General features: G+C 32.2%; 1 protein-coding gene across 1 annotated transcript; it reads left to right on the forward strand.

Annotated features, from left to right (window-relative positions):
* The first annotated feature begins 2,335 nt into the window (after positions 1-2,335).
* Positions 2,336-24,593, forward strand: LOC131850707 (mitogen-activated protein kinase ERK-A). The gene is made up of 7 exons (XM_059201028.1): positions 2,336-2,456; positions 4,230-4,340; positions 5,582-5,716; positions 10,285-10,401; positions 12,568-12,735; positions 19,721-19,909; positions 23,734-24,593. Exons 2-7 carry the CDS (start codon positions 4,275-4,277, stop codon positions 23,851-23,853), a joined length of 795 nt encoding a protein of 264 aa, XP_059057011.1. The 5' UTR covers positions 2,336-2,456; positions 4,230-4,274; the 3' UTR covers positions 23,854-24,593.
* Positions 24,594-25,415: the final 822 nt, after the last annotated feature.

A 25,415-nucleotide genomic window follows, 5' to 3' on the forward strand; every position in this document is an offset into this window, starting at 1 on the left:
CATCGAAACCATAAATTCTCCACAGTGTAATTAATATCGTATTTTAGATAGAGAGTTCTCTTTTTTTATGGTTTATAGTTCTCTTTTTTAATTATAAAATGAATTATTTTAATTCGTGAAACAAATTGACACAGTTGAGAAAATCATTGTTGTATAGTTAGTATAAAATATAAATGAAATTACTGTTGTAACTTCGGTTTTCCTCAAGTATACCTCTTTATTTACACAATTATTTACCTTATTTGTTCTTTAATAAGTCAATTATAAGTATAGCATAAGTAAACCAAGTAAACATAAATGTTTATAGTCGCTATAAATATGGTATATAAATATTTGGCAACAAACCGTAATGAATTGTGTACAATTGTTATATTATTTAATAGAAAGAAATGTAGTCAAATACTCGTAAATCTGGAGGATGCCAATTATATCCGCTACACACCAGTGAGGAATTCTTACTTTTTAGGGTTTCCTAAAATGGATATCAATAGTGGAGCCTTTATTATTTATATGTTCGTAGCTGGCCTTTTATTCGATACGTGATACCATCTTAACTTTTAACAGTAGTGTACATATAATAACATAGTATGACACTTTACAAAGAAATAGTGACTGTTCATGACCATTTGCTAAGAAATGGATAAACAATTTTATTACTATTATTTGAACCTTTGACTTGGGTCTCAATCAAAAAATCAAATCTCAAAAGTAAAAAATATGTTGTATTTATTTTCTACAATGAAATGTAACGTTACCAAAACATAATTCGAAACATGGCGATAGTCGTTAGACTCAAAATATATAGAACGTACGAACATCAACAGTTGACTATGCCTTCGAGTACCCCATCTTGGTCGTGTCCTCAACAGTCCTAACGTTATATAATAATGATTAAATTAGTTACTTAGTCTATCGTGGTACGGTAATTTCCCCTGGAACAACAATGGTTTCCAGGGTTGGTATGGAGATGAATTTGACCTGATGTACATTATATTATAAGTAATCAACACAATAGACCTCACTGCTGGACATCAACCTAACTCCACGTGGTTAAACAAACTTGGATTGACTGAATATTTTATGTAAATACCTATGTAGATAATTGAAGTAAATACGTACATATGTACTTTATATATTTCTATAACAATCCTAGTTTTATTACACAATAAATCTACAAATAACTCGATAATGTAGTAAATAATCCTTCTGTATTGGGAATTGGGAGCGTTATTTAACATTTCTATTTGCCTTCGTGGGATTAACAACATTATTAGGATTATCGTTTGTTTCTAGAATTTCACGGGCAAATTGTAATGCCTACTGAAGCTGCGACCGTCACTAATCTGCACATTATCCGAGTCCTTTTAAGATCTCTCAACGTTGTTTAATCTGGAACGCATTAGTCGGTACTAACGGAGGTTCGTTTTGGGATTATTGTTTTGATAGCGGCTTCGTTGCCGTAAGATCCTTTTCGTGACGTTTGTGATAATTTCATCCACGTTCATATCCAACGTAGTTGAAGAATTTTTTAGCTTATACTAAATTAGTGTGCACTTAAGGTAATTGATTTACAAGATTATCTAACAAAAAGTAGTGTCTTTTCATTTATTTTTTAACACATTATAATTAAATTATTCACCCGCCTGCACTCCCGCTGAGAATGACAAGGTGGTTCTGATATCTGGTCAGTTAGCCGAACACGACGAATTCACCATGTACCCAGAGAAGACCGAGGAGACACGGTACATAGGTAGCCAAAGCCTCACCAGTCCCCATTACTAAAACCCCACTTCATCCATCGTACAGTGGTATCCTCTCTATCAATCAAACGGTTATTTTAAACTCAATGCATATCTATAGTAATCTATACTAATATTACAAAGAGGTTTTAGTTTGTGAGGTTATGACGGATAATCTTGGGTTCTACTAAACCGATTTTGAAAATTCTTTTACCAAAAAAAAGCACGTTATTTATGTGTGTTATAAGCTTAATAACACCATACTATAACTAATAGGAGGGGCTGCAATGAAAAATGTTGCAAAAATGGGGAACACAAACGAAGTTGCTCTAGTATACTAGGTACTATAAAAAATCTTAATCCTATGACTTTATCAACTAGATCTATAGTATTGTGTATTTGTACATAAGCATCTCTTTGATTTGGGTACGTGTCCAAAACTTGGATTTGCCCAACATCAGTTAGGGACGCATTGTTGTTATTCACGGCTGCGGCCGATATTGAATTATGTTCGGATGACGCACAACCCTCAGGGGTGGTTAGATACAATACACGTCTGATCAAATGATTTATAGTTGTAATTATTTCAGGTCCGCCATTGACAACATTAAGAAGGCCAAAGTTGCTATTAAGAAGATATCGCCGTTCGAGCACCAGACGTACTGTCAACGGACGCTAAGGGAAATCAAAATCCTCACACGGTTTAAACACGAAAATGTAAGTTTATTTATTGTTACCTGCGACTTCGTCGTATTTAACTGCTTTTATTAAAATAAATCTATGTATATTCTAAAGCGTAAGTTACTCCTTATAACTTTAACTATCTGTGAGTGAAAGTACCAGCAAACCCGTTTCAGAGATTAGCAAGAACAAACAGACAAAAATTGATGTAATTGTCATATACTTTCATATATATTTAGTGAAAAGCTGTTAATTTTAAATTATAAACAGACACTTCAATGTAATTTTAACTATTACTTATGTTCGTCCACGTAATACAATCTATCTTCACATCTTTCATTATCCGTTCCGTCGTTTAGTTGAGGAAATGTAATAAACAGGCAAACGCACTTTGCATTTATAAATTTTTCCTCATCTAATTTTGCCGCTAGTACCTTGTTTCGTAAAGTATGTTCAGGTTTGAACAGCGAGATATGACAGTGAAACTGTAGAGCACGGAGCATACAGGCAACAGAACAATTCTCGGCAAATTTGTCGATGTGTGTTCTACCAAATACACAACGGACTGTATTCTGTAGAATTGTTCTACTTGCAAACTTCGACTACCTTTAACCATCGTACAGGTCCACATCGACAGGGAATTTATGCCCACACGCTCGAACCTAAGTGGTCTAGGACAATGCGGTTTCATAGGAGCTATCCCGTGTACACTTATACTGCGGAATGAATTGCCTACCGAGGTTTTCTTGAGAGACAACAGCATGGTATTTTTCAAGAAACCCTTCTTGTATTAAGGTTTCTAAAGAGTCTCTAAGACATAACACCCCTGGTGTTTCAGGCGTCCATGGGCTACGGTAACCGTTTACCAATAAACGGTCTCTATGCTTGTTTGCCACCAGTAGTAGTATTAAAAAACACTTTCTATGAAAAACTAGGCGGGAAATTTCATTGTAATACCTGGTATATAACAAAACAGGAGACGGTAGGGTTTCTTTTATAATCACTAGACTCGCAGTCATAAATACTCCTATATTTGTTTATATCACATGACACTACTTCACTATGTCTCATATATGCACTTGTGTATGGATATCACTAAATAAAAAAAAAGTAGTTGCGGTGCTTTGGTCTTTATCAAGACCTGCGTGGGTAACACTAATTGCAAGCTTAACATTTCTTGGAAAGCGTATTCAGAGTTATCAGTTAATATGTAAATTCAGGGGTCCAAATGTCATAATATATGGAGTATATACGTTAATTTGTTTCTTCATGGAGCACTTTATTTCGGTTGTGTATTTTTTTTTATTTTTGGAACTCGGAATACCTACTTGGCAATCGTCAAGCAATATATATATTTTTTCATATAAAATTTAATATAAAGTAAAATAAATGAAACTTGTACAAAGGGCGAGCTTAACGCCGAATCGAATTCATAATTTTATATAAATGTTTAATTATACTACAAATCATAATTAATGAGTCAATATTGAACGGTTACGCATTGAATTTGAAGTTTCCCGAAGAGTACCATCTGGTAAGAAACGCCAGTATTAGTTCAAATCGTTAAATAAAGCGTAACAGAAAACAATATAATAAATTACTACTGCCTTCCTGATACTAAATTACAAAGTATGGAGGCATGACTTAGTTCTCTGGAGTAGCAATGCAGACGTGCTACTGGCTTCATATAACGGGTTTGTTCATGTGTATAGATAGCAACAATCGTCACCACTAGGAATCAACGTGTTTGCTAATCCGGTTGCATAAAGAAACTTACTACAAATATTACGAATTAAATTTTCGTTTCAGATAATCGACATTCGGGATATATTAAGAGCGGACAGTATTGACCAAATGAAAGATGTCTACATCGTACAATGCTTAATGGAAACGGACCTCTACAAACTATTAAAAACACAGGTAATTGTGAACTTTTGATAAATGTTTCTGATTTTTTATTCAATTTTTTTACTCATGTAATACTGAGATAGCTATTTAAATGTTTATTATAATCAGTCATCTTTGCTGTACAGTTGACACACCCAAAAATAGAAATAAACAAATTCTTTTATATAATTTAGACAAAATAGAACAGAAAATTCTTTGCTGTCTTAAAAAGAACGATCTGAAAATTTATGTACAATACACACACACACAGCTTTCCGAATTAGCTGTATATTAAGAATAAGAAGTACAACTATTCAAAATTGCTTAATTGAAGTTTATTTGAATAAAAAACTTTCTATTCTATTCTATCTATGTAACCTTATATTTTTAAGTTGAAATGTGTGAGTTCATAAATATTTATTCTCTCTATATATTGATTGCAAAATGTACTCCAATTTATTTTGAAGTGATACTCTACAAAAATATTGCAAACAATTGCACTGTCTGGTGTCATTTCAAGTCTGCAATGTTAGTCATAGGCCTGTATCAGACAGATATTGACGGCACCACACAAAAAACATTTCGTACAAATAATAAAAATGGCTCGTATTTTAAATTAAGTGTTGGTATTATTACTATTTTTACTATTATTAAAGGTAAAAATATGTAATATGATATGTCTGTAGATATGTCTGTATTTTTATTTGTATCTTAATACACATGTAGGTCCAATTTTAAGTAGTAGGTGTACTAATAACTGAATATTTGGAACAAAAAAAAATTAAGATGGCTCAAAGCTCAGCGTGGAGAATCAATCAAGGAGTAAAATACAGATTTTCAGCTCTGTCATCGAGGGTGGATGTACTATTTAAAGATATCTGAACAATACCAATAGAAAGCAAAGGAACTTGAAGTTGGAGTTACAGATTTAAGTACCAATAGTATATTGATAGTGAAAAACTATCAATATAATATTATATAATATAATTAGTGATATATAAATTAGTACGAAAATAGGTAAAAAAATATGTATTGTAATATAATGTGTAAAAAACGTGTAGTTGTAAAGTTAAGAGTATTAAGAAAAGAAAAACGTCTAAGAAAAGACAACAATAAAGAAACCTGCATTAAAGTATTCAGTTAAAAATATCAGCTTTATCTGTCGTTGTTTATACGTTATTATTTATAGCAAAATGAACAGCCTGTATTATTGAAGTAGATAATTTAGAAAGTGATGTATTTAAAAGACCGTTAACAATGATATTTTGTTACAGAAATTAAGTAACGATCATATTTGTTACTTCCTGTATCAAATCCTGCGAGGGCTCAAGTACATCCACTCGGCGAACGTGTTGCACAGGGATCTTAAACCCTCAAATCTTCTGCTCAACACCACATGTGATTTAAAGGTGAGTACTAAAAATAAGGCCGAAGATGAGAACATTATGACTCTTTGCAATTAAATTCAATTTATACGTATAATTAGTAAGCCACGGGATCTTACCACGTTTTATTTTTATTGAGATATTTCGGCAGAGTTTCAACCGATGGTAAATTTTTTTTTATGGACAAACATATGCCTCTACCTTCACACGACTTCGTTTATTGCTAATATTGGAATTCGCTCGATATCGGCAAATTATACTCGCAGTATCTTCACGTCCATTTAATACACTTTCTGATCGCGTTTTTTGTGTTTGTTTAATTAAACCAATCACTGGATTCCAGGGATTAGACAGCCTAAAACCTTCTTCTCGATTGAAATTTTTATATTTCTGTAGTCTAATAGCCTCTGATCTTTCTTGGGATATAATGCCGTTCTGATTTTAATACTTTCGATTGGTGTAGTTCAATCTAGTGATTGGTTTAATGTAAACTAGTTGGTTTAATTTAACTACTATTAAACTACTTAAATCCAGTGATTGGATCCTGAGTCCGGTCCCTTAGTTTTTTTCGGACTACTCTAATGCTGTTGGTCGCAGCTGGCCTTTACAGTTTCACTACGACGATATGGTGCGAGTGCAAATGGCACTCCAAATCAGTGGAAGGACTTATGGAGCGACTAAAGACCAACTCACGCCTGACGGATACGACTGTAGTTTGAGGGCACCACTAGGTGTTCGAATCTCTGCTCAGGCCGTCGTAATTTCGATACTTGTTTGCATTGGACCCCCGTCCAATCCAAGTCCGATCGATCGGAAATGTCAAAATAATATTAGATACATTTTCTGTCAGCCATTAAATAAAACAAATTGTGTTTTTTTCCATAGGTATTACAAATATTTAATTAATATTATAAGTATGAATTTCTCTGAAAATATTTCAATATTTGTTTAATTTCATACCCTGATGGATCATAACCGTGATTCTCGCAGGCAAAGCGGCTTATAGCCAGTACTCTTTTGAAATGATTGTAATAGCTGGCATTATTAATGCGTTTTCCATCAACGAATTATACGAAGTGTAGCAATGTTAGCATTGAATGTATAGCATTGCTTTTACATTATTTTAATAATATTATTAAGACACCCACAGTGTTATTAGATTATAATGTCAAATTTTCGAACATTGACTAATTAACAAGTACTACGTTCAGTTCTTGTTATGCTATGTTTCTTGTTAGGAATAACATCGTTTGAGCTAAATAATTTGCCTTAACATTCAAAGTTATTTATATTTATTAACATTTCTTTACATATAATAAAATATTTGAATATAGATGAGGCGAAAACTGTGTTTGTGTGCTACGTAAAAATAACTAGAGTGAACAGCCTTTTGAGTATAATATTAATTTTAAAACATTAACTAATTAATTTAGGTGTGCCCTATATAGGCGGCGTTACAAACACTATTTATTATTATAATTAACAATTATTTTACTACTGATAATTGCATGGTAATTACGTCATATCTTCACTGAACCGGTTAATTAGTATACCGTAATAGTAGACTAAACCTTTCCTAATAATAACTTCCATTGTATATATATGTATAAATACAGAGAGCTCGGTGTCTAGCCGTGGGTCGATAAATCAGTTTTTATAATGATTATTATATTATAATATGTGATGTGTATCCCGGACGCCTTTTTTTCTCATACGGACGAAATATAATAAATTAATTCATTTCTTGTTTCTTTTATTTATTTATAAAGGAAGGATCTTTCATTATTTAATCAGTTCTCAGAATTGTAGCTACACACATACGTATGTCGCGATATACAAGTGGAGGTTATGATTTCTTACTGTATTTTCAGAGAAAAAAAAAACAAATCTAAATATTAATAAGTAGTAATGGTAGTATGCCTAGATGTATATATTGACGGCCTCGGTGGTCTAGCGGTTTAGCACACCGTTTTACATACGAAGGTTGTGTTTTCGATTCCTCGCACGGCTCAAACATTTTGTATTCATAAGTATGATTGTTTGAATCGGTCTGGGTGTTTTCTATATGTTTCTTATGCATGCATTTACAAAACAAAGTATCTATTTATTTATATCAGTTGTTTAGTACCCATAACACAATCTCTACTTAGCTTGGGACTAGATGGCGCTGTGTGAATTGTCCTGAAATATTTGTTTTAATATTATATAATACTTAACTTGATATAGCGTATATGTATAATCTTGCGAACGACAAAAATGATACGACGATATACATATTCGTTTTAATTTTTATTGAAAAAGATTTGTATTTAAAACCCTTCTAGAGTCGTACTCGCATACTGAACAAAAACTTTGTAAAATATTTACACGTATCGCACATAGTGGGGTGTACGAGTTAAATTGATTGCATGTACGGTAAACTCTACATAGATCAGTTAATCCACAGTGGACTCTGATAAACAAAGTACACACACGCCTGCTCTTAATTCCCGTTTGATTGTTTTAATTTATTTTGTTCAGCGACACGAAAAACAAAATTAAATGAATGGATACAAACAAAAAAGGTAGCAGAGCGCCTAATGTGACGTTGTCATCAAATAAATGCAAATGGATTTTTATTTTATCTATTGGCATGATTCGATATTCTCTCACATAATTCAAACATAGGTCGGATAAATGGAACAATGTTTATTGGTGTATTTAGGCGTGATATTTAAAATTCGGCAAGCGAATGCTTCTATCACTACTTCTTGAATTTTTGTATAGAATACAGTATACCTATGTAAGAACTTCCTAATATTAATCTGAATCCATGATTTCATAGATTCTATTAGCGATAAATTTTGTATTTTGTATACGAGTACAAAAACATTGGGTAGGTTTTAATAATTATATTACTAAATATTGTAATAATAATAAAATTGGTTAAATAGAGTCGCCAACATTTACATTATCTTGTTACGGGAAATCTAGCAAATGATCCTTTGTTTTGTCTTAGTATTTTTGATCGTAGTATCTTCATTAAAATAGCTCGGAACAGAAATATCTACTTTTAAAATAACACTGAATTAGTACGAAATTGGGCTTCTATAATTAGTTTAAGTTCTATGTTGATTTTTCAAATGAAATAAAATATATTCAAATGAAAATAGTACGCGTAAGTGAATTAATAATGTATAAACCTAGACTTCAGGGTTTCAGTATCGGCCATCTACGACGTAATACGATTCCCTTAGGTCGTAACTTTAGAAGTAGGAATGTTTCTTTATATCTTCCTCGAAACCAACTTAAAATTAATTGTCTTGGAAAATTCCGACCTCGACAGCGAGAGTGACATGATTAGGATGGAATTCGTCCCCCGAGTATTCTCCCTTGATGTCTCTCAGTATGTATTCTCTTTCTGATTGATAATGATTACGCCGTGATAGCAAATGTTTTCTGGGGAACAATTTTCTAAATTATTCTGTATCCATAATTAAAAGAAATATTTGAAAAAGCATGTAATTACTTGAAAGTGGGAGGGTAAAGATTTCGTTCAGGGTTTGTACCTCACAAGACCCTGAACGAAATCTTTACGGTTCGGTAGCTGGGTCGTTCTCGGTCGATAATGTATGAACGAATTACATGAACCGTACATGTTTTCGGGTCTACACAATCCGTCATACCCGCCGACGTCACTGTACTGTATAAAGCGCGATGTACACGGTTTCGGGACTTTCAAATTCCATCCAGGACGTCCGGATTCAGTGCGAAATACCCAAGTACGAGTACAGTAAGTGCTATCTATTACCCATATGAATAATATATACATATCAGTAAAATCGTTACCGGATCCTTTAGATGTTTTAGTGTGTACATGTTTTATCCTTATTTACTATAAAAAAAAGTTAACTGAAAAGTTGAAAATATCAGTTTATTTGTTCAATTTTATATATGAAAATTCAGATTGTAAGACAGAAAATCCGTATATACGTAACAAAATGTGGAATGAATTTAGTATAACACGCAAGTGCACTATTTGCTTATTGTAGAGTTCAATGTATGTCCCAAAAGTCTAGGCCCTAAGGAACACGATCAAGTTCATCAGAAAATACACAAAGATTTCCTTCCCGTCCGTGACGAGTAGTTCCAATACAGTTTCGAGATCGTGTGAATAGAGCTTAATAGTATCTTGTTAAAGGCGGTCCACTCCCTCTTAAGTGTGCAATGTTGTAAATAGAGTCAGTATATCGTAGGTATATGTTTGATACCATATGCTTGTGAACACCGTTCTATTATAATCTTGTGAAAAGGTGTAGGCTGTTTCTAAAATCAGAGGCGGTGTGGAGCGCCCTGGATGGCTTCCTAGATAGCCTCGTGTGTAGCGAAGTCAGGTCCAATTTTATATAGTACCAAGATATAAAACAAGTTGTAAAGAGATTATTTCTCCATGAAAAGCCGGCAACTTACCGGTCGTTATTGGCAGCGGTAATCACTTACCATCAGAGTTGTCGCAAGCTCGCTTACCCCTATGCTATAAAAATACTTATTACTCTATTGAAAATGTACTATAATGTATTATATGATAAAACTCTTATGTTGTCCCAATGTAGATATGTGACTTCGGGCTGGCGCGAGTTGCAGACCCTGATCACGACCACACTGGCTTCTTGACGGAGTACGTGGCGACGCGCTGGTACCGCGCACCGGAAATCATGCTCAACTCTAAGGTCGGTTTTTTTCCTAGCAATGTACATTGTCAGGTTGACCTCCACGCTATTCCAACTGGAAACCAATATGACAAATACTTGGAGACTTTGTCCAGATGGTCTAACTGACCTGACTTCATGCTCATTTTGTAATTCTCCACTGGTGTAATTCTCCAGTGGTTTCCACCGCCAGCGTAAACCGATAACGCAGGCGAGTGCATCGTTCCATTATGATCCATAAAAAAACAGTGTACTTTGTACAAAGCACTTTTGTGAGAGATGGTAGTGAAATTATAGGATACAGAAGCTAATAACTTTTGGAATGACAACGTAAAGAAATATCACGATTGTCATTATCATGTTCATTCATTGCGGTCAACTTGTTTGCTATTCTAGTTACGTAAAATTTGTTATGTTTTTTAATAGGTGATTATTATTTCATTATCACTTATAAAAAAAAAGAAAAAGAACTAAGTCGTTGTGCTAAAACGCTTTGTCTTTGTATAGTTGTATTGTATTTTACAAAACTCGTGCACTGCCCTTGCCCGCTAACTACCGCCTCTGTCACAGCGTTAGGTTGACTGAAAGAGAATTCCTTCAGGGATGGGCTTATCCCCTTGCTCACATTTCCATATCTTTATTATTTAATGATACAAGTGTAATAAAGTATATAAGTATGAGGTGTCTGTTTGTCAGGTGTGAATCATACTTAAACACGCAGGTTACGTAGTCTGTGATAACCTACAGTTGTAAAATTGTAGAGCTGAATTTACTGAGTTTGCATAGAATTGGCGCATGCAAATATAACTGATATTTACTTTGATATTTACTCCACATAAAACAAACACCGATATTGATATACATTATTTATACGGTCAAAATAAGTAATAGATTGGAATAACGAATTTCAAAATATGTTCAGCTTAATTCGAAGCAACATGCGTAAAAAATGCCGTTGTATAAACATTCTTATTTTTGGTAGTCGGTTGCGAGTATAAATATTATATTTCGAAATTTCTTTCCTGAATCGCTCCTGCGTCGCCCATGTATTATTTCCTCAGGGAAACAAAACAAGCAATATTATTTTGATGATTTATAAATATTTTCTGTTTACCTACTTTATAATACAATATATTATTATTATATATCATTGTTTGTAAATATAACCATTATGTACTTACAAATCTTACATTATCTAAATTCAGCTTAAATGTTAGGTACGATATTCTGGTATCATGACTCCAAATTTCTATCATAAATCTATATATTTTTGTACATCGATATAGAATAGATTAACGAAATATGTATAATAATACCTAGTAGTATTATTATACATCTTTGGACGGATGTGGTTTATGCATTCAAATATTATACAAACCAAAGTGTCTCTGTCTATCTATTTATTACCTTTTCGCAATTAAACGGCTGAACTAGCCTTAATGTATTTTGGCCAAATATTTCAAGATTATATTAAGAGTTTAATATATGTAATTTCTTTATTGTATGTATATGTGTTCTTTAACATGTATTCTTTATTTTATGTTACAAATAGAGTATATTCTATTTATTTTCAAGGACGGGTATAGGCTTTCATATCGATAATTAAGACAAAGTACCACTACTTTCACCTAATTTTACTTATCCACATAAAGTTTAGTATTAGATAGGTTTGCAATTTTTACTTTAAATATAAAACAATTTTAGTGCGTACTAACATTTAGGTATAATAATATGATGATTTCAATAGACACTTCCATATTTAAACAATGGTACAAAGCTCGGTTTCCTTCCTTGTCCGACGTGACAGGCATGGCGGCAGACAATAACGTTCAACTGAACTATAATAATATCGTACACAACGCACGCGTGTATTGCGTCTGGATGTATTGATATTTAAATATCTTTATTGATGTAGGTCTATTACAGGCACTCATGATATTATATAATGCAATGGTATTTCCGACAAGGACGAGACTCCATGCTGGAGGTCGAAATTGCTACCAAATAGCACTTTTTAGTAATCTCCTCATTACTAAAATAGTAGAAGCCTAAATTTAGTAAATAAAAATCCCCTTCCCCGGTACTATAACCTTTATCTACGAACGAACATTAATTACGAGGGAGCCTGGTCTAGCCACAAGTGATATAGTTAATTATTGAACTTAATGGTAATATTTTTTGGTACAGGGTTACACTAAGTCAATAGACATATGGTCAGTGGGTTGCATCCTCGCCGAGATGCTGTCTAACCGACCGATATTCCCCGGGAAGCATTACCTGGATCAGCTTAATCACATTCTCGGCGTACTCGGCTCGCCCAGCCCCGAGGATCTTGATTGCATCATCAACGAGAAGGTATGTATATTTTATGCTCCATTTAAAAGATACAATGTGAAATGCATTATATGTTTTGTCATATCTTTTATTCGTTTAGTCTGCACTTGTTCAAATAATTCACAGTGTTGACGACTTTATTTTTCTTTTCAATTTCCTAACGACATTTAATATTTATGTATGTCCAGTTTAAAATTTGATAATTAAATATATGTGTCACATCATGCAAATTTTAATTTTAATTAAAAATAAAAAATGTTTTGAGAAACTAAGTGAAATTATTCTAAGAACAATATCTAAAGTTAAACTGAATGATTAGGCCGTAACGTCACTATGACGTAAAATCGGTTAATATTATTTGGTAGTATTAAACACAAGAAATACAGAAAGTACTTCTTTGACAAATAGTTGTGAAATCTTTGTACGTGGTGAAGCGAATACTATCCTTTAATTATTGACTGTTATTGTACTTAGGAGACTTTCCCATCGTGCTATAAAAATTACAAGTTTACAGAAAGTTATTGACATTTCATCAATTGGCTTTAACGTCCTATAAATTACCGTTCATACCACAGTATATACAAGCATGAAGGCATCATGAACGTAACCGATTAATAGTCTATAGTGTCCACATAAGTTAACAAAAGGTATCTAAAAAATCATATACAAGTCAATTATTTTATGCATATGATAAGAATAAATTGTGCATTGGATTTACTAAACTAAATAGCAATAGATAGTGATTATCTTATCTTAATTAAACGTAAAGTAATTATTTGAATGATGATTTATTACGATTGTTCGAAATGATATTTTAAATTTATTGTATGAAATTTTATTGGAACGATGTAATCATTGCAATAACAGTATCGGCACGTACGCGTACCGATCTTCTGATCTACTGAAGTTATATCTGTGATATAGATAAGAGAATCCATTTTCCAATTTTGAAGAATTATTTTAGTATTATACCAACTATTTTTTCAATGTAACGAGTATGCAAACAAGCTGTAATATGATAAGTGGAAGCCTTCGCCTATATACATAAACGGACATCACGTTTCAATCATGCGTTGCCTTTCTAAAACAGTAGGATGTAATGCATCGTTATCCTTATTATCCTTAATTTTACTGCGATAAGTCACCCTCAACTGACACACATTTTACAAAGCATGCTGCTTTCTAGCTGAAATAGGTAAGACAGACGAATTTGACACCAAACTATGGTTTGCATGCAAGGAATTGACAATTTATCAATCTATCTATTAAACCCAAAGGATACCAACTGTCAATTCTTTAAACTTTTTTAATATAACTTTACTCCGAAACGAAATGTAGTCAAAGGCATTTTAGACTAAAAATTTACACGTGTCAATAAATGTCAGTGTGTGATATATCACACATTGACATTTATTTTATTCCATATCTACACAAGGGCACGTGTCTTAAAAGCGAATAGAATCTGCCTCACCTCATGGAATAAAGGTCACAAAAACAGTGTATTATGGCTGTGGTCGACGTGCTTAAGGGTTTTCACACGGTAGATGTCGGTGTAATGTGAAAGCGCCGCAAGGTCGAGGGTTTCCCCCGTGTGACAGTTTCGTGTTTCGAGCGGGTAATTCGGCTAATCCCTGCCTCCCCAAAAAACCCTATATTCCCCTGTTTGATTGTAAAGTAAACAATGGCCTCTTTTTGCAAGGGTCCATTGTTTATTTTACAATCGATGTCAAAAATAATCTAATATTTTGCGTAGTTAACATTTTAAATACCTTAGGACAACAGGACGTAATGCCTGTATACGCAATTCAGATTTTTTCGAATAATTTTTAATTATTAGAAATAAATATTCACTATATATTATATATATACTAGCTGTATTATCGTGACCTTAACAAATAAAAAATATTCAATAATCAAACCCCAAAAGGAAAAGGATACATCATCGTTCTATCTTCAAAAATAACAAATTTATTTTACACCCTTAAGGGTAACATTTTCACAAACTATGAATGTCATATTTATTTATATTTAATCAACGACTTATAAGTTTAACAATAAGTCTTAAACTTCTTACTTTAAGATACGTTCTTACTACCCTTCATCTCCCCTTTCAACCCCTTACAACCATCTCATCTCAGGGCCTAGACTATCTGTGTACCAAATTTCTTTTAAATCGGTTCAGTAGTTTTGGCGTGAAAGCGAGACAGACAGACAGAGTACTTTCGCATTAATAATATTAGTAAGTATTGGCTTAGTGTATACTACAGTTACCACTTTTGACGAAATAACAGTAACCAAGTCATAAATTCAAATACTATAATTAAAAAATAGTTTATTATCATAAATAAACATCGAGTATGTGTCGACAGCAGACAGTGACTTGCGACAATAAGCAGACGTAAGCTACTTTTTAAAAAATGTATGTTATATGGCTATGAAGGACGATCGACAATTTACAGACATATCGTTTCATTAAAATCATGTACATTATTAAAAATATATATATATTAAATGTAACCTAAATACAACAGCGTCGTTATCGAATGGAAAGTTCGCTACAAGTTTCGTCGAAACCAGCTACCCGTGCCGTGTTTTATTCATGAACACTTATTATAAACCGCATTTTGCCGAAAAGTTCAGAATTTATCGTTGACGGAAAAATAATTTTAATATATTATATATATTATTTATATTTTTGTACAATTTAATAATTTCGTTTCGTAAACAACTACAAACTATTTCCAATCCTAGCGAACAAATATTAATTTAATATTTTGATTCAAAGAAAGCTTACTCTAGTCATAACATGTATGGACCGACCAACTCTATTGCGAAATAAAAAGCTGATTTTATTTTTATTTTGAGTATTTAAAAGCGAGTCTGTCCCGCTCACAGAGCTATCCAAAGGATATGGTTTCTCTATAGCATAGATATATGTAATATATTAAAGCAATACGCAATATATTTACACAATAGAGCGGTCAATGTTGCTATATTTTCCAATGAAATCCTGTTTTTAATGGAAAATGTGCATTAAAAGTAAAAAGCACCTCATATAACCCCTTTATGTTCTACATTTTGAAGTAAGCTGACAAATACTAGCTTGTCGCACACAGTATGCGTGTTTGTGTATGAGTCAGAGTACACATTAATTACACTGGCCATATTTCCCATGAGGAATCCATAAGGGTTACTGTGTACTATATTGTCTATGGTTATGTTTTTTTTATTAGACCCGAAAAGGTCTTATTCTGCCATGCTACGAAATTTATGTCCAGTGGTTACATTTGTCCATGTTAAAGAATGGCAGCAATAAGAACTATCCAAATTCGTTGTCATCTCGACGTCCAAACAAAGTAGTGTTTATACCTAACCATGGGATAATAGAAACTCTCATGTAGGTAATGGGTGGACTGCAGTAGAGTTTTTGATTTGAGAGTGATAAATTTTATGATTCTGCAGAATTTGCGAAAATTAATGCGCTTTTGTTGTGTATAAATAAGACCTGTTTTTGTTCAACTTCTTGAGACCTGAAACTAAAAAGTAGGTAGCCGATCCATCAATTACGTCACACGTTGAGGGGTGGAAAGAGGGTCCACGAAGTGTGATATTGTGTGACAGAGAGTGTGAGGAATGTAAGTTTGTAGGATACCAACCTCTTTGCATTTACAACAAGTTTATATCAGAATCTGAATCAGAAATCAGAAAGAAAACTGCATCTCGTGATTTTAATTTGTTATTAATTTCTGTAGATTACTGTCTTAATGTTTTTCGTAAAACCGTGTTAATTGTTTTTTATTAATCTATAACAGCATACAACAATTTTCATGTCGTCATTTTCCAAAATTTGTAATTCAGAATTATAAAGGAAGTCTCAATAGTTAACAAAAAACGATAAAAATATTCCCAACTCGTAACAATATGATTACAAGATTTAATTATTTAATTTTGAAAATGGATGCCAGAGCATCGAGGGAGTGTATATCATTAATTGATATACACTCCCTCGATGCTCTAGCGGAACAGAAATTTTAATAATTAACGAATAACTTAAAAAAGTATCCAATTCGTATTTCTGTGATTATAATGTTTATTTTATATTTTAAAATATCGTCATACCAGTGAAGGAGAGCCTATCAATTGAAGCGGAAATTTAAATAATTATCGACAATCTAAAAAAAAATTTACAACTCGTATCAGTACAATTACAAGTTTTAATTAATATGTTTGTAAATTATGTAACAGCACAACAGCGATTGAGTGTATCAAATGTGGCCCGCTATAATAAGTGTGACGGGGTGACAAAATATTATGAAAATGTTGAGCCTTAATTAAAAATAATCATCACTTACTAATGTAAACAACACACTTAAGTAATTTTCACTTTATACTTAAATTGCTAAGTCACTCAATCTATACATGTCATAAAATTCTAACTGATTGCTGTCTGTACATGAAAGATATATACCAAAAATATTATTGAAGGCTTTATCAAAGTAATAGAACCCAAAATATATTTTTTTTATTTTTTATCTGTGCGTTTGTACGCGCTAATCTCGGAAATTGTTTAACCAATTTTAATGTGGTCTCAACTAATGTACTGTAGTAACTTCAATTTTACTGCTTTCGGTTTACAAACAAAAAAGATATAGGTATAGAGAGATATGAACTCGATTATAGCAAATAAAAAACAAAAATGTATCAATATACGTACACATACAAAAATGTATCGAAAAAATAGATTTTTCAGTCGCTACTTGGAATTGGTTGTTATGATAATAAACAGGTCGTCGAAACTAAAAAATATTTCCACCCTCCTCTTTCCCCGAGGGCAAGAAGCCTCCAGGGCAATAGACGCTCCTAATATTAGCATTTTTATTAGAAACGAGGTTACAATGCTCTACTTTACGTATAATAGAATACCAGTGGTATTTTATGGAGTAAAAATTTACTTAACTATAATTAAGTAGGTATATATAATTTATTCAGTGTCCTACATGAAATATTATGATATTACATTATGTATTGCTACATTGAAAGAAACTAATTTAAAATAACTAAGTACTAGTTAATATTAATTTGATTTTAAGTGACAGCTGTTTTCTATTTTGCCTTTGAAGTTGAAAGTTGAAGTTGAAGTAATACTTATTTACATAAACCTACAAACATTCACTAACTTAAGATTAATAAGCAAGCTTATTGCATATTTAATCAGTTTTTCAACCCACTGTCAAAAAGATTAGGGCCCTGACTGTATTTTTACGTTATTTGTTAAATTTAAGATTTTTTCTTGGCATATTAATTTCTGTGTAAAAGGGAGCGAAAATTAGCTGTTCGTACTGAACATAGAAAAAGTTACATGGAAATACGCAAATAATAATAATATCTCAGGAAAATTCACACAGCGCCATTTAGTTTCAAGTTAATCAGATATTGTGTTTTGAGTATTAGACAACTGATATAAATAAGTATATCCTAGAAAACACCTAAAAAGATACAAACAACAATATTCATGAATACAAAAAGTTATACCTTGCGAGCTATCGAATCCGCGACCATCAGAGGTAAGGTGGTGTAAACCGCTAGACCACCGAGGCCGTCAATTATAAAAATTCGTAATACGGATATACATCGTTACCCATTTTTCAAATACTGTATAATATCCAACTAGGAGTACCTTGTCGGTTTCACTTGACAGATAACCTTCATACATAACCGACTTATGATATGACATAGCGAGCGAGAGATTTATGAGGGTTTTGTCGAAGACTGGTAACGTCTATATTCGACAATATTCAAGCAACTTGTACTGGCTTACACAATATGTAAATGATCATATATGATCTTTACATATGTAGTATAAAACAAAGTCGACACCGAGGAATGTTCGCTAATATCTTTTAAATTACTCAACGTATTTTAATAAAGTTTTCAGCTACAGATAGTGATTCCAGAGGAAGGTTTATATGAATAATACATGCGTGGTATAGTATATATATAGAACAAGGCGAGAAATTCAAAGATTTGTAATGCATCCGTACAAAGCCGGAACGGTTCGCCAGTTTTATAAAGCACGGTTCTTGGGTCATTAGATTATTAGCCATTGCAGTTTCCTAAATAAAAATACACTGCAATTTACAACGATGCTCCATTTTTTATAAATGATAGATAGAATGATGCACCCGACTGCGTTAACGGTTGACGTTGGCAGGGGAACAGCGAAGCATAATAAAATGAGCTCGAAGTCAGGTCAATTGTCCGTCTTGGCAATTTACTACAATGGTTCCAGGTGGAAACCCGTGTAGGTCAATCTCACATGGTACATTGATAGCAATGGGGCTATTCCACATTACTAACAATCCTCTTTCCACCCAAGCCATTTGCCATTTATGAATCTGTGTACTATGATTTTATATAAAAGAAATAAGGCACAAAACTTAGCTGTGGTAGTTGATCTCAAACCTTCAGCCTGCGTAAAATGATTTCATCAAACATGATGTTGAAATCACATTGTTTGACCGTGTTCGAAGCTACTCATGATAAACTCTTCCATACTATATGTACATAAATATATGTATCAGTAGAGTATGGACATCAATAAGAGACGGGTGACACTTTAATTATGATTAATTGAAATCTGTGGGTATCAATTACATTGGATGTTTGCGTAGGGTCTCGTGTTCTCGATCAACTAAATTCAGATTGCTTTGTCGTTATAAATATCTTAGTAATTGTTTTACAAATAATAACCTTTCAATATTACTAAAAATGTAATAATAGTAAAAATGTAATCTGTCCAAATGATAGACGACCACCTTAGCGATTTTCTAAATTTTCTAAGAGCAGTAGTTTTCATTTTCATTCAATATAACTTTATTTATTGTTTCGACATATATCATTTCACGTTGTAAGTGTAAGGGGAGAATGTTCCTCTGAAACCGTAATGTCTGATCCAATTATCAGGTATAATCGTTGTTAATATAATTCTGATCATTTTGTTGAGCAGGCTCGCGGCTACCTGGAGTCACTGCCGTTCAAGCCGCGCGTACCTTGGGCGGAGCTGTTCCCGGGAGCGGATGCGCGTGCCCTCGACCTGCTGCACCGCATGCTCACCTTCAATCCTCACAAGCGCATCACCGTCGAAGAGGCTCTCGCGCACCCCTACCTCGAGCAGTACTATGACCCGAACGATGAGGTATTTCTTTTGTTCTATTGATTTATTGAAAGTGTACAAAACAGCGTTAATATCGCTTTATAGAATAATAAATAAATAAATATTAATAAGTAGGTATACTTATTGTTGAGAAATTCTTTTAATATTAATATATTTAAAGATTATTTTTTGTATTCTGTAATCAAAACTATACAACTTGCTTTATATGTCACCTTACTGTCTCCACTGTTACCATTAAAATATTTGTTCTTATATAAATTGTATTATAACGTATTTTACAACACTCATATACTTACAGCTTGTAGCTAGCTGAAACGTGAAAATTGTCAATTATGCTTTGGCTACAGCTGAAAATACACAATATAAAAATAGGGAAAAGGCTATGGAACTAATAATTTACTTATTTAAATAAAAATATGTAAATCTACATACATAGGTATAACAACTTAATACAAATAGGCATAAGGGAATAATAAAAATCCACCTAGTTGTACCACATACATATATTAATTAGTCAAACAAAAACTTTGTACGCCTTTTTTGCACAATTAAAGTTTATATGTATTGCGAAAGATTTCAAAAAGTTATATCCTTTTTTAGAATACATAAAAAATGTAATATATTAGGTTAATAAAATTATACACACTACCAACAGATTGACACACACATCTACGTATATTAATAAGGTTCAAACTTATAATTTAAAAGGATTATGGCCAAATTACAAGCACGGGGCAACCACTAGTTTGACTGTAATTTTTATCCAATATTGAACAATAATCAAGTGGAAACTAATAAACTGTATAGACTCTTGACTAGATATCTTTGCCTTCCTTGCTAGGGGCCTGGCTTTAAGAAAGATAAGTTATCTTATAATGTTTATTTGTGGACATCAATCACTCATGTTATTATATAATAATTTAAGGATAAGAGTGATGATGAAAGTCAGATATAATATACCAGTTAAATAGGTAGTTTTAAAAAACAAAAAAAAACAGTACACAGTGCGTGTATATTTGCTAAATTGTAATTATTTTTATAATTTTATTGCGATGAATATAACATTGTTTTCTATTTATAAATTTTCTAAATAAAGCTTATTTATTATAAAAACTAGATAAACTGATAGACCGTTGTTCCGTCTTAATTATGAACATTGACTCTGCGCACTGTAGGTAAACATTAAAGAAAATGTTCCGCGCAATTTTCTTAACTTTTCTATTATAAGAACCTTCTCCTGACAGCCATTCACGCGTGATTCCGGGGAAAATACGGGGTTTATGTATATGTAATATATTACAAAATAATATATATATTATAAAAGACATCGCTATATCTATATTTATGTATATTGAAATGTGCATGAAAATCGGTTGTGTCATTTATAACAAAACGAACAAACACTGAAATTATTTCATATTATTTGTATTACTAGTGATTATGACTTTGTTACGATTTTTACATGAGTGTATAGAGACTTATTTTGATTTCACTGAATTAATAATTAATTATTAATTTTTCTTGAACGAATAATTAAACATTTGATATTACGTACATTTCGTAAATATTGTCTTTAGATACCACGGAATTAATGGGAGACTTACTGTGAACTGCTGAAGGGGTGGCATTACGGGAGTCTGTAATTTCTCTTTGTCGGCTGTTTTCATGAAATACTTTGTTATGTTAAGAACTGAGTAATTGTTAATTTAAAATAAACAAGAATTTTAATCGATTGTGTAAGTAGTTATATTAAATGTTATCAATTTTATCATAAATGTTGTTAGGGTTGACACACTGTCAATTTGTCAATGGCATTGTTTTATATTTATTAATTAAGCTAAAACTAAAAAGCTCACTACTAAATATAAAATACTCTATATTTTAATAGAAAATAGTATTTTTTATAATAAGTATAAATGTTCATTTAGTCGTATTTTATATAAACGATTTTATGTTATTTTTTTACAATTACCTAAACTATATATTTTGTACAAATAGATGACCTATCTTTATCTAGTCTACTTTTCACCAATTTGTTTGTTATTATACAGATTATCACACTTTTGTTATTTTGAAATTCTATTAGGTAAATCTTTACAATATTATATACATAACACTTGAATTCACACTTTAATTAAAAGTTAATTAGAACAATTCATGGCTATGTCTAGTAATGAATATCGTATACATGTTTGCTCATTCAAAACCATGTGAAAATCATCACCACTTAGTGCTCGGGTAGTCATATGTTGTATATATATCGATAGTCCTGACTGATTATTAAAGTGCAACCAAAACGTCTGGCTCCAGAAAGCTAATATTTGCAATATAAGCTTCTTTTATTAAGTAAGAACCACTTGGAAAAAATATTTGAAAATTCTCAACGGAGCGGGAAATAACGAAATAGAGAATCTGGTTGAAAATTCTGGTAAAAAATAATTTATTTTTTATTAAATTGGCTTAAATTGACAATATTTTTTTTTTAATTTATTTATTTACGTAATTGTAATGACATACAAGCTGATGGCCAGCCTGATAGACGTCCTTCATTCAACTGTCGCCAATATACATGACAGTACTACGATATCACGTCATCACGTGATACAGGGGACTAAGATGTCTCACTACTTATCCTGTAACTTCACTGCCTAATCACACCCTTCAACAAATACGTATTACAAAGCAAATGGCTTGGCGGCTGAATAGGTGATACTGAGGCACGTAGCTCGGTGAAAATAAAACAAAGTCGGCGATCATTTAGATTCAACCACAGCGATATTCAAATATTGAAAATACATAATAATGAAAACATAAAATACAGCGACAAAGAAAAAGAAAATGTATCAATTTGAAAATAGACATTGTTAGTGTATTCGGTCCATAGTACGAAACCAAATCGACCGAAAGGAAAAACAGCCAAACCTTTAGCCGATTTTATATGTGAACGTATAAATTATTCGACTCCTTTTACATTGGTCAGTGTTATGTTAAAAAAAGGCTGTATAAACAGTCGTATTTATTTAGGATCACAGAGAAAAAAAAGAAAGCTAATCTTGTTTTTAGGGAACAAATCAAATTTTGTACTCACGTTAATTACTTCCAACAATGGAAACAGGTTACTTTGGATCGTTCTATATGTAATCCTGTCTGGCCGACGTATGTTAAGGTCAATATTAGAGGGCTGAATTCGAAAATACGGTGATACTAAACTTTATCCGTGACATTATATCCTTTTTCCTATATATGTTTTGTAATATATCTTTATACCAAATACAAAACCAAATCTGATAATTTAGATTCCATGTTATGTAGAATTTAATTTCGGTATCAATACTGATTTTATTATAAAAATAAGTATGGATTTCAAAATTAAATAGAAATATAATAATACTACTAGATTACAATATAGCAGTAACCCTTATTTATTATAAAAATAACGATTAAATCCTTCCTGCAATATTATAAAGGGCACTCCTTTTGTATAACATTTAATAATAAATAAAACAGGTAATATTAAAGCGTAAAGCGCTTTATCATATGCATGACAAATGTCAGACAGTTTATTGAACTTGAAAGAAACATTAATACTAATTACTCACTTATTTAGTACTTTTAGAAAAGTGCCGAATCCTCTAATCGTTATAATCTGTTTGGTGAATTGGTTCGGAAATTGAATCAAATTCAAATTATTCAAATAGGATATTTAATACTACTCATGCGCGTAAATTTTTTATATCTATCCATACCGTCCGTTCAGTTAACTAGTACAGTTTAGAAAAACTGGGAAGAAACTGATTTAAAAAAATTAATACCTCAAAAAATTACAACTTTATTACCTTTTGCAGCCGGTGGCAGAGGAGCCGTTCAGATTTGCGATGGAACTGGACGATCTCCCAAAGGAGACCCTCAAGAGGTACATCTTCGAGGAAACGCTACTGTTTAAACAGCAAAATGAAGGCGCGTAGACGTGGCCGCCCCCCGGCCCGCGCCCCGCTTTGCGTCATCAACAGCTCACAGAGGGGTAAAGTGCAGTCTGAATGCAAAATCGTATAACTCGTATAGTATGAGCACTTAATGCAAGCGTTACTCGTATAAAATATGCGGATTTTACTTTTTTCTAACATATTAATTTAATTTTTAGCAGCATATTTGAATCCTTTTGTTTATGAAAAACCAGCAGATCGCCGCGAATACCTCTGCTTTTTGAGATAAAGACTCCTCGGTTCTCATGATACAATCTATCACATTAAATTTTAATAAGATCTGTCAGCCGTTTAATAGGTAAAATGTAACAAAGAGACGAGATAACATTTTGCGTTTAAATTATTGACAACCTTCAAATCTGTTATAGCTATTGAAGTGTATTGTTACATTCTTTCCAAATAAAATAATATCTTGAAAAGGATACAGTTCAATAACTAAAATAGGTTTAATGGTAATGTTATAAATGTGAATGTGAGTGAGGACCACGGATCTTACAGTCAACAAAATGTTTTAAAAAGTATAATAATAAAGTATTCACGATGAAAGAAACATCTGCAATTTCTCTACCCAATAATATGTTCCAATAACGCGTACGAAGTCCTATTTTACACGAAATTTAATATGATACATACAAAAATGAACAAAAAACTTGTGTGGACATGTTTTTAACCTTTATGCACGGCGTACTTGCGTGATCACTATGTATAGTTGAGTCAGAAATTATTTTAAAGTTTTTATTAAGTTTCTAATAACACTATATAGTTTTATTAATATTATGACTAATCGTGTATATAAACATTAGACAAAATGATAAACTGAAATTTCGTTGTATTTCTTGCTAAAAGATGTCGTATGTTTCATTTACACTGATACCTAATCCGGCTGTATAATATCTTATCACATTTCCACAGTACTTATCGATTAACCGAGAATATTAGTTTACGTGTAAAGTAACGCTGCAACAACTAGGCTATTTATGAAATGAACTTGAGGAAAATACGAGTATGCATTCAGATATGGCGTTATAATTAAGTGGATTGTAATAATGTGGTTTGAAACCGTCAAATATACATGCAGTCGGTTGTACAGACGTACAGTCAGCGTCACATAGATATTAGTAGTCATACAGTATAGACTACACCGTATAACATGGAAACAAAATTACCAACTATATCTTAATTTTAAACATATCATTACAATATAAACGAATGAGTAATTACAATAATTGTTTACTTCGAACATCAACGATTAATCAAAAAAGATACTCATTCTAATACCTTCTTTGAAATTGGATATTAAGTTAAGAGATTATTGGAAAATTTGTTACAGCGTATACTCGTACACAAAATAAAAAATCTTCAAATATATTTGATGCTGCGATCTATGTGAAGTTGACTGTATCAATAAACCACGATGTTGTATTAAAATCATTAAGTATTCGACGTTTGGATTTGTGCGATTTTAGTGATATGTTTTCGTATAATACAGTATACATTGTATATCTTAACAATACAGAGTTAATTCAATAAAGGATAACGCTATT

Source organism: Achroia grisella, unplaced genomic scaffold (genome assembly GCF_030625045.1).
Source record: "Achroia grisella isolate CSIRO2021 unplaced genomic scaffold, CSIRO_AGI_Agris_v1 utg779, whole genome shotgun sequence".
In the NCBI taxonomy this organism is placed as follows: domain Eukaryota; kingdom Metazoa; phylum Arthropoda; class Insecta; order Lepidoptera; family Pyralidae; genus Achroia; species Achroia grisella.

Bases quoted from the DNA above. Each gene is read 5' to 3' on its own strand.
- LOC131850707 (XM_059201028.1), top strand. From the start codon at position 4,275: ATGAAAGATGTCTACATCGTACAATGCTTAATGGAAACGGACCTCTAC. The intron at 12,736-19,720 runs GTATGTATATTT...TTTGTTGAGCAG, and splicing joins ATTGCATCATCAACGAGAAG to GCTCGCGGCTACCTGGAGTC. The intron at 19,910-23,733 runs GTATTTCTTTTG...TACCTTTTGCAG, and splicing joins ACTATGACCCGAACGATGAG to CCGGTGGCAGAGGAGCCGTT.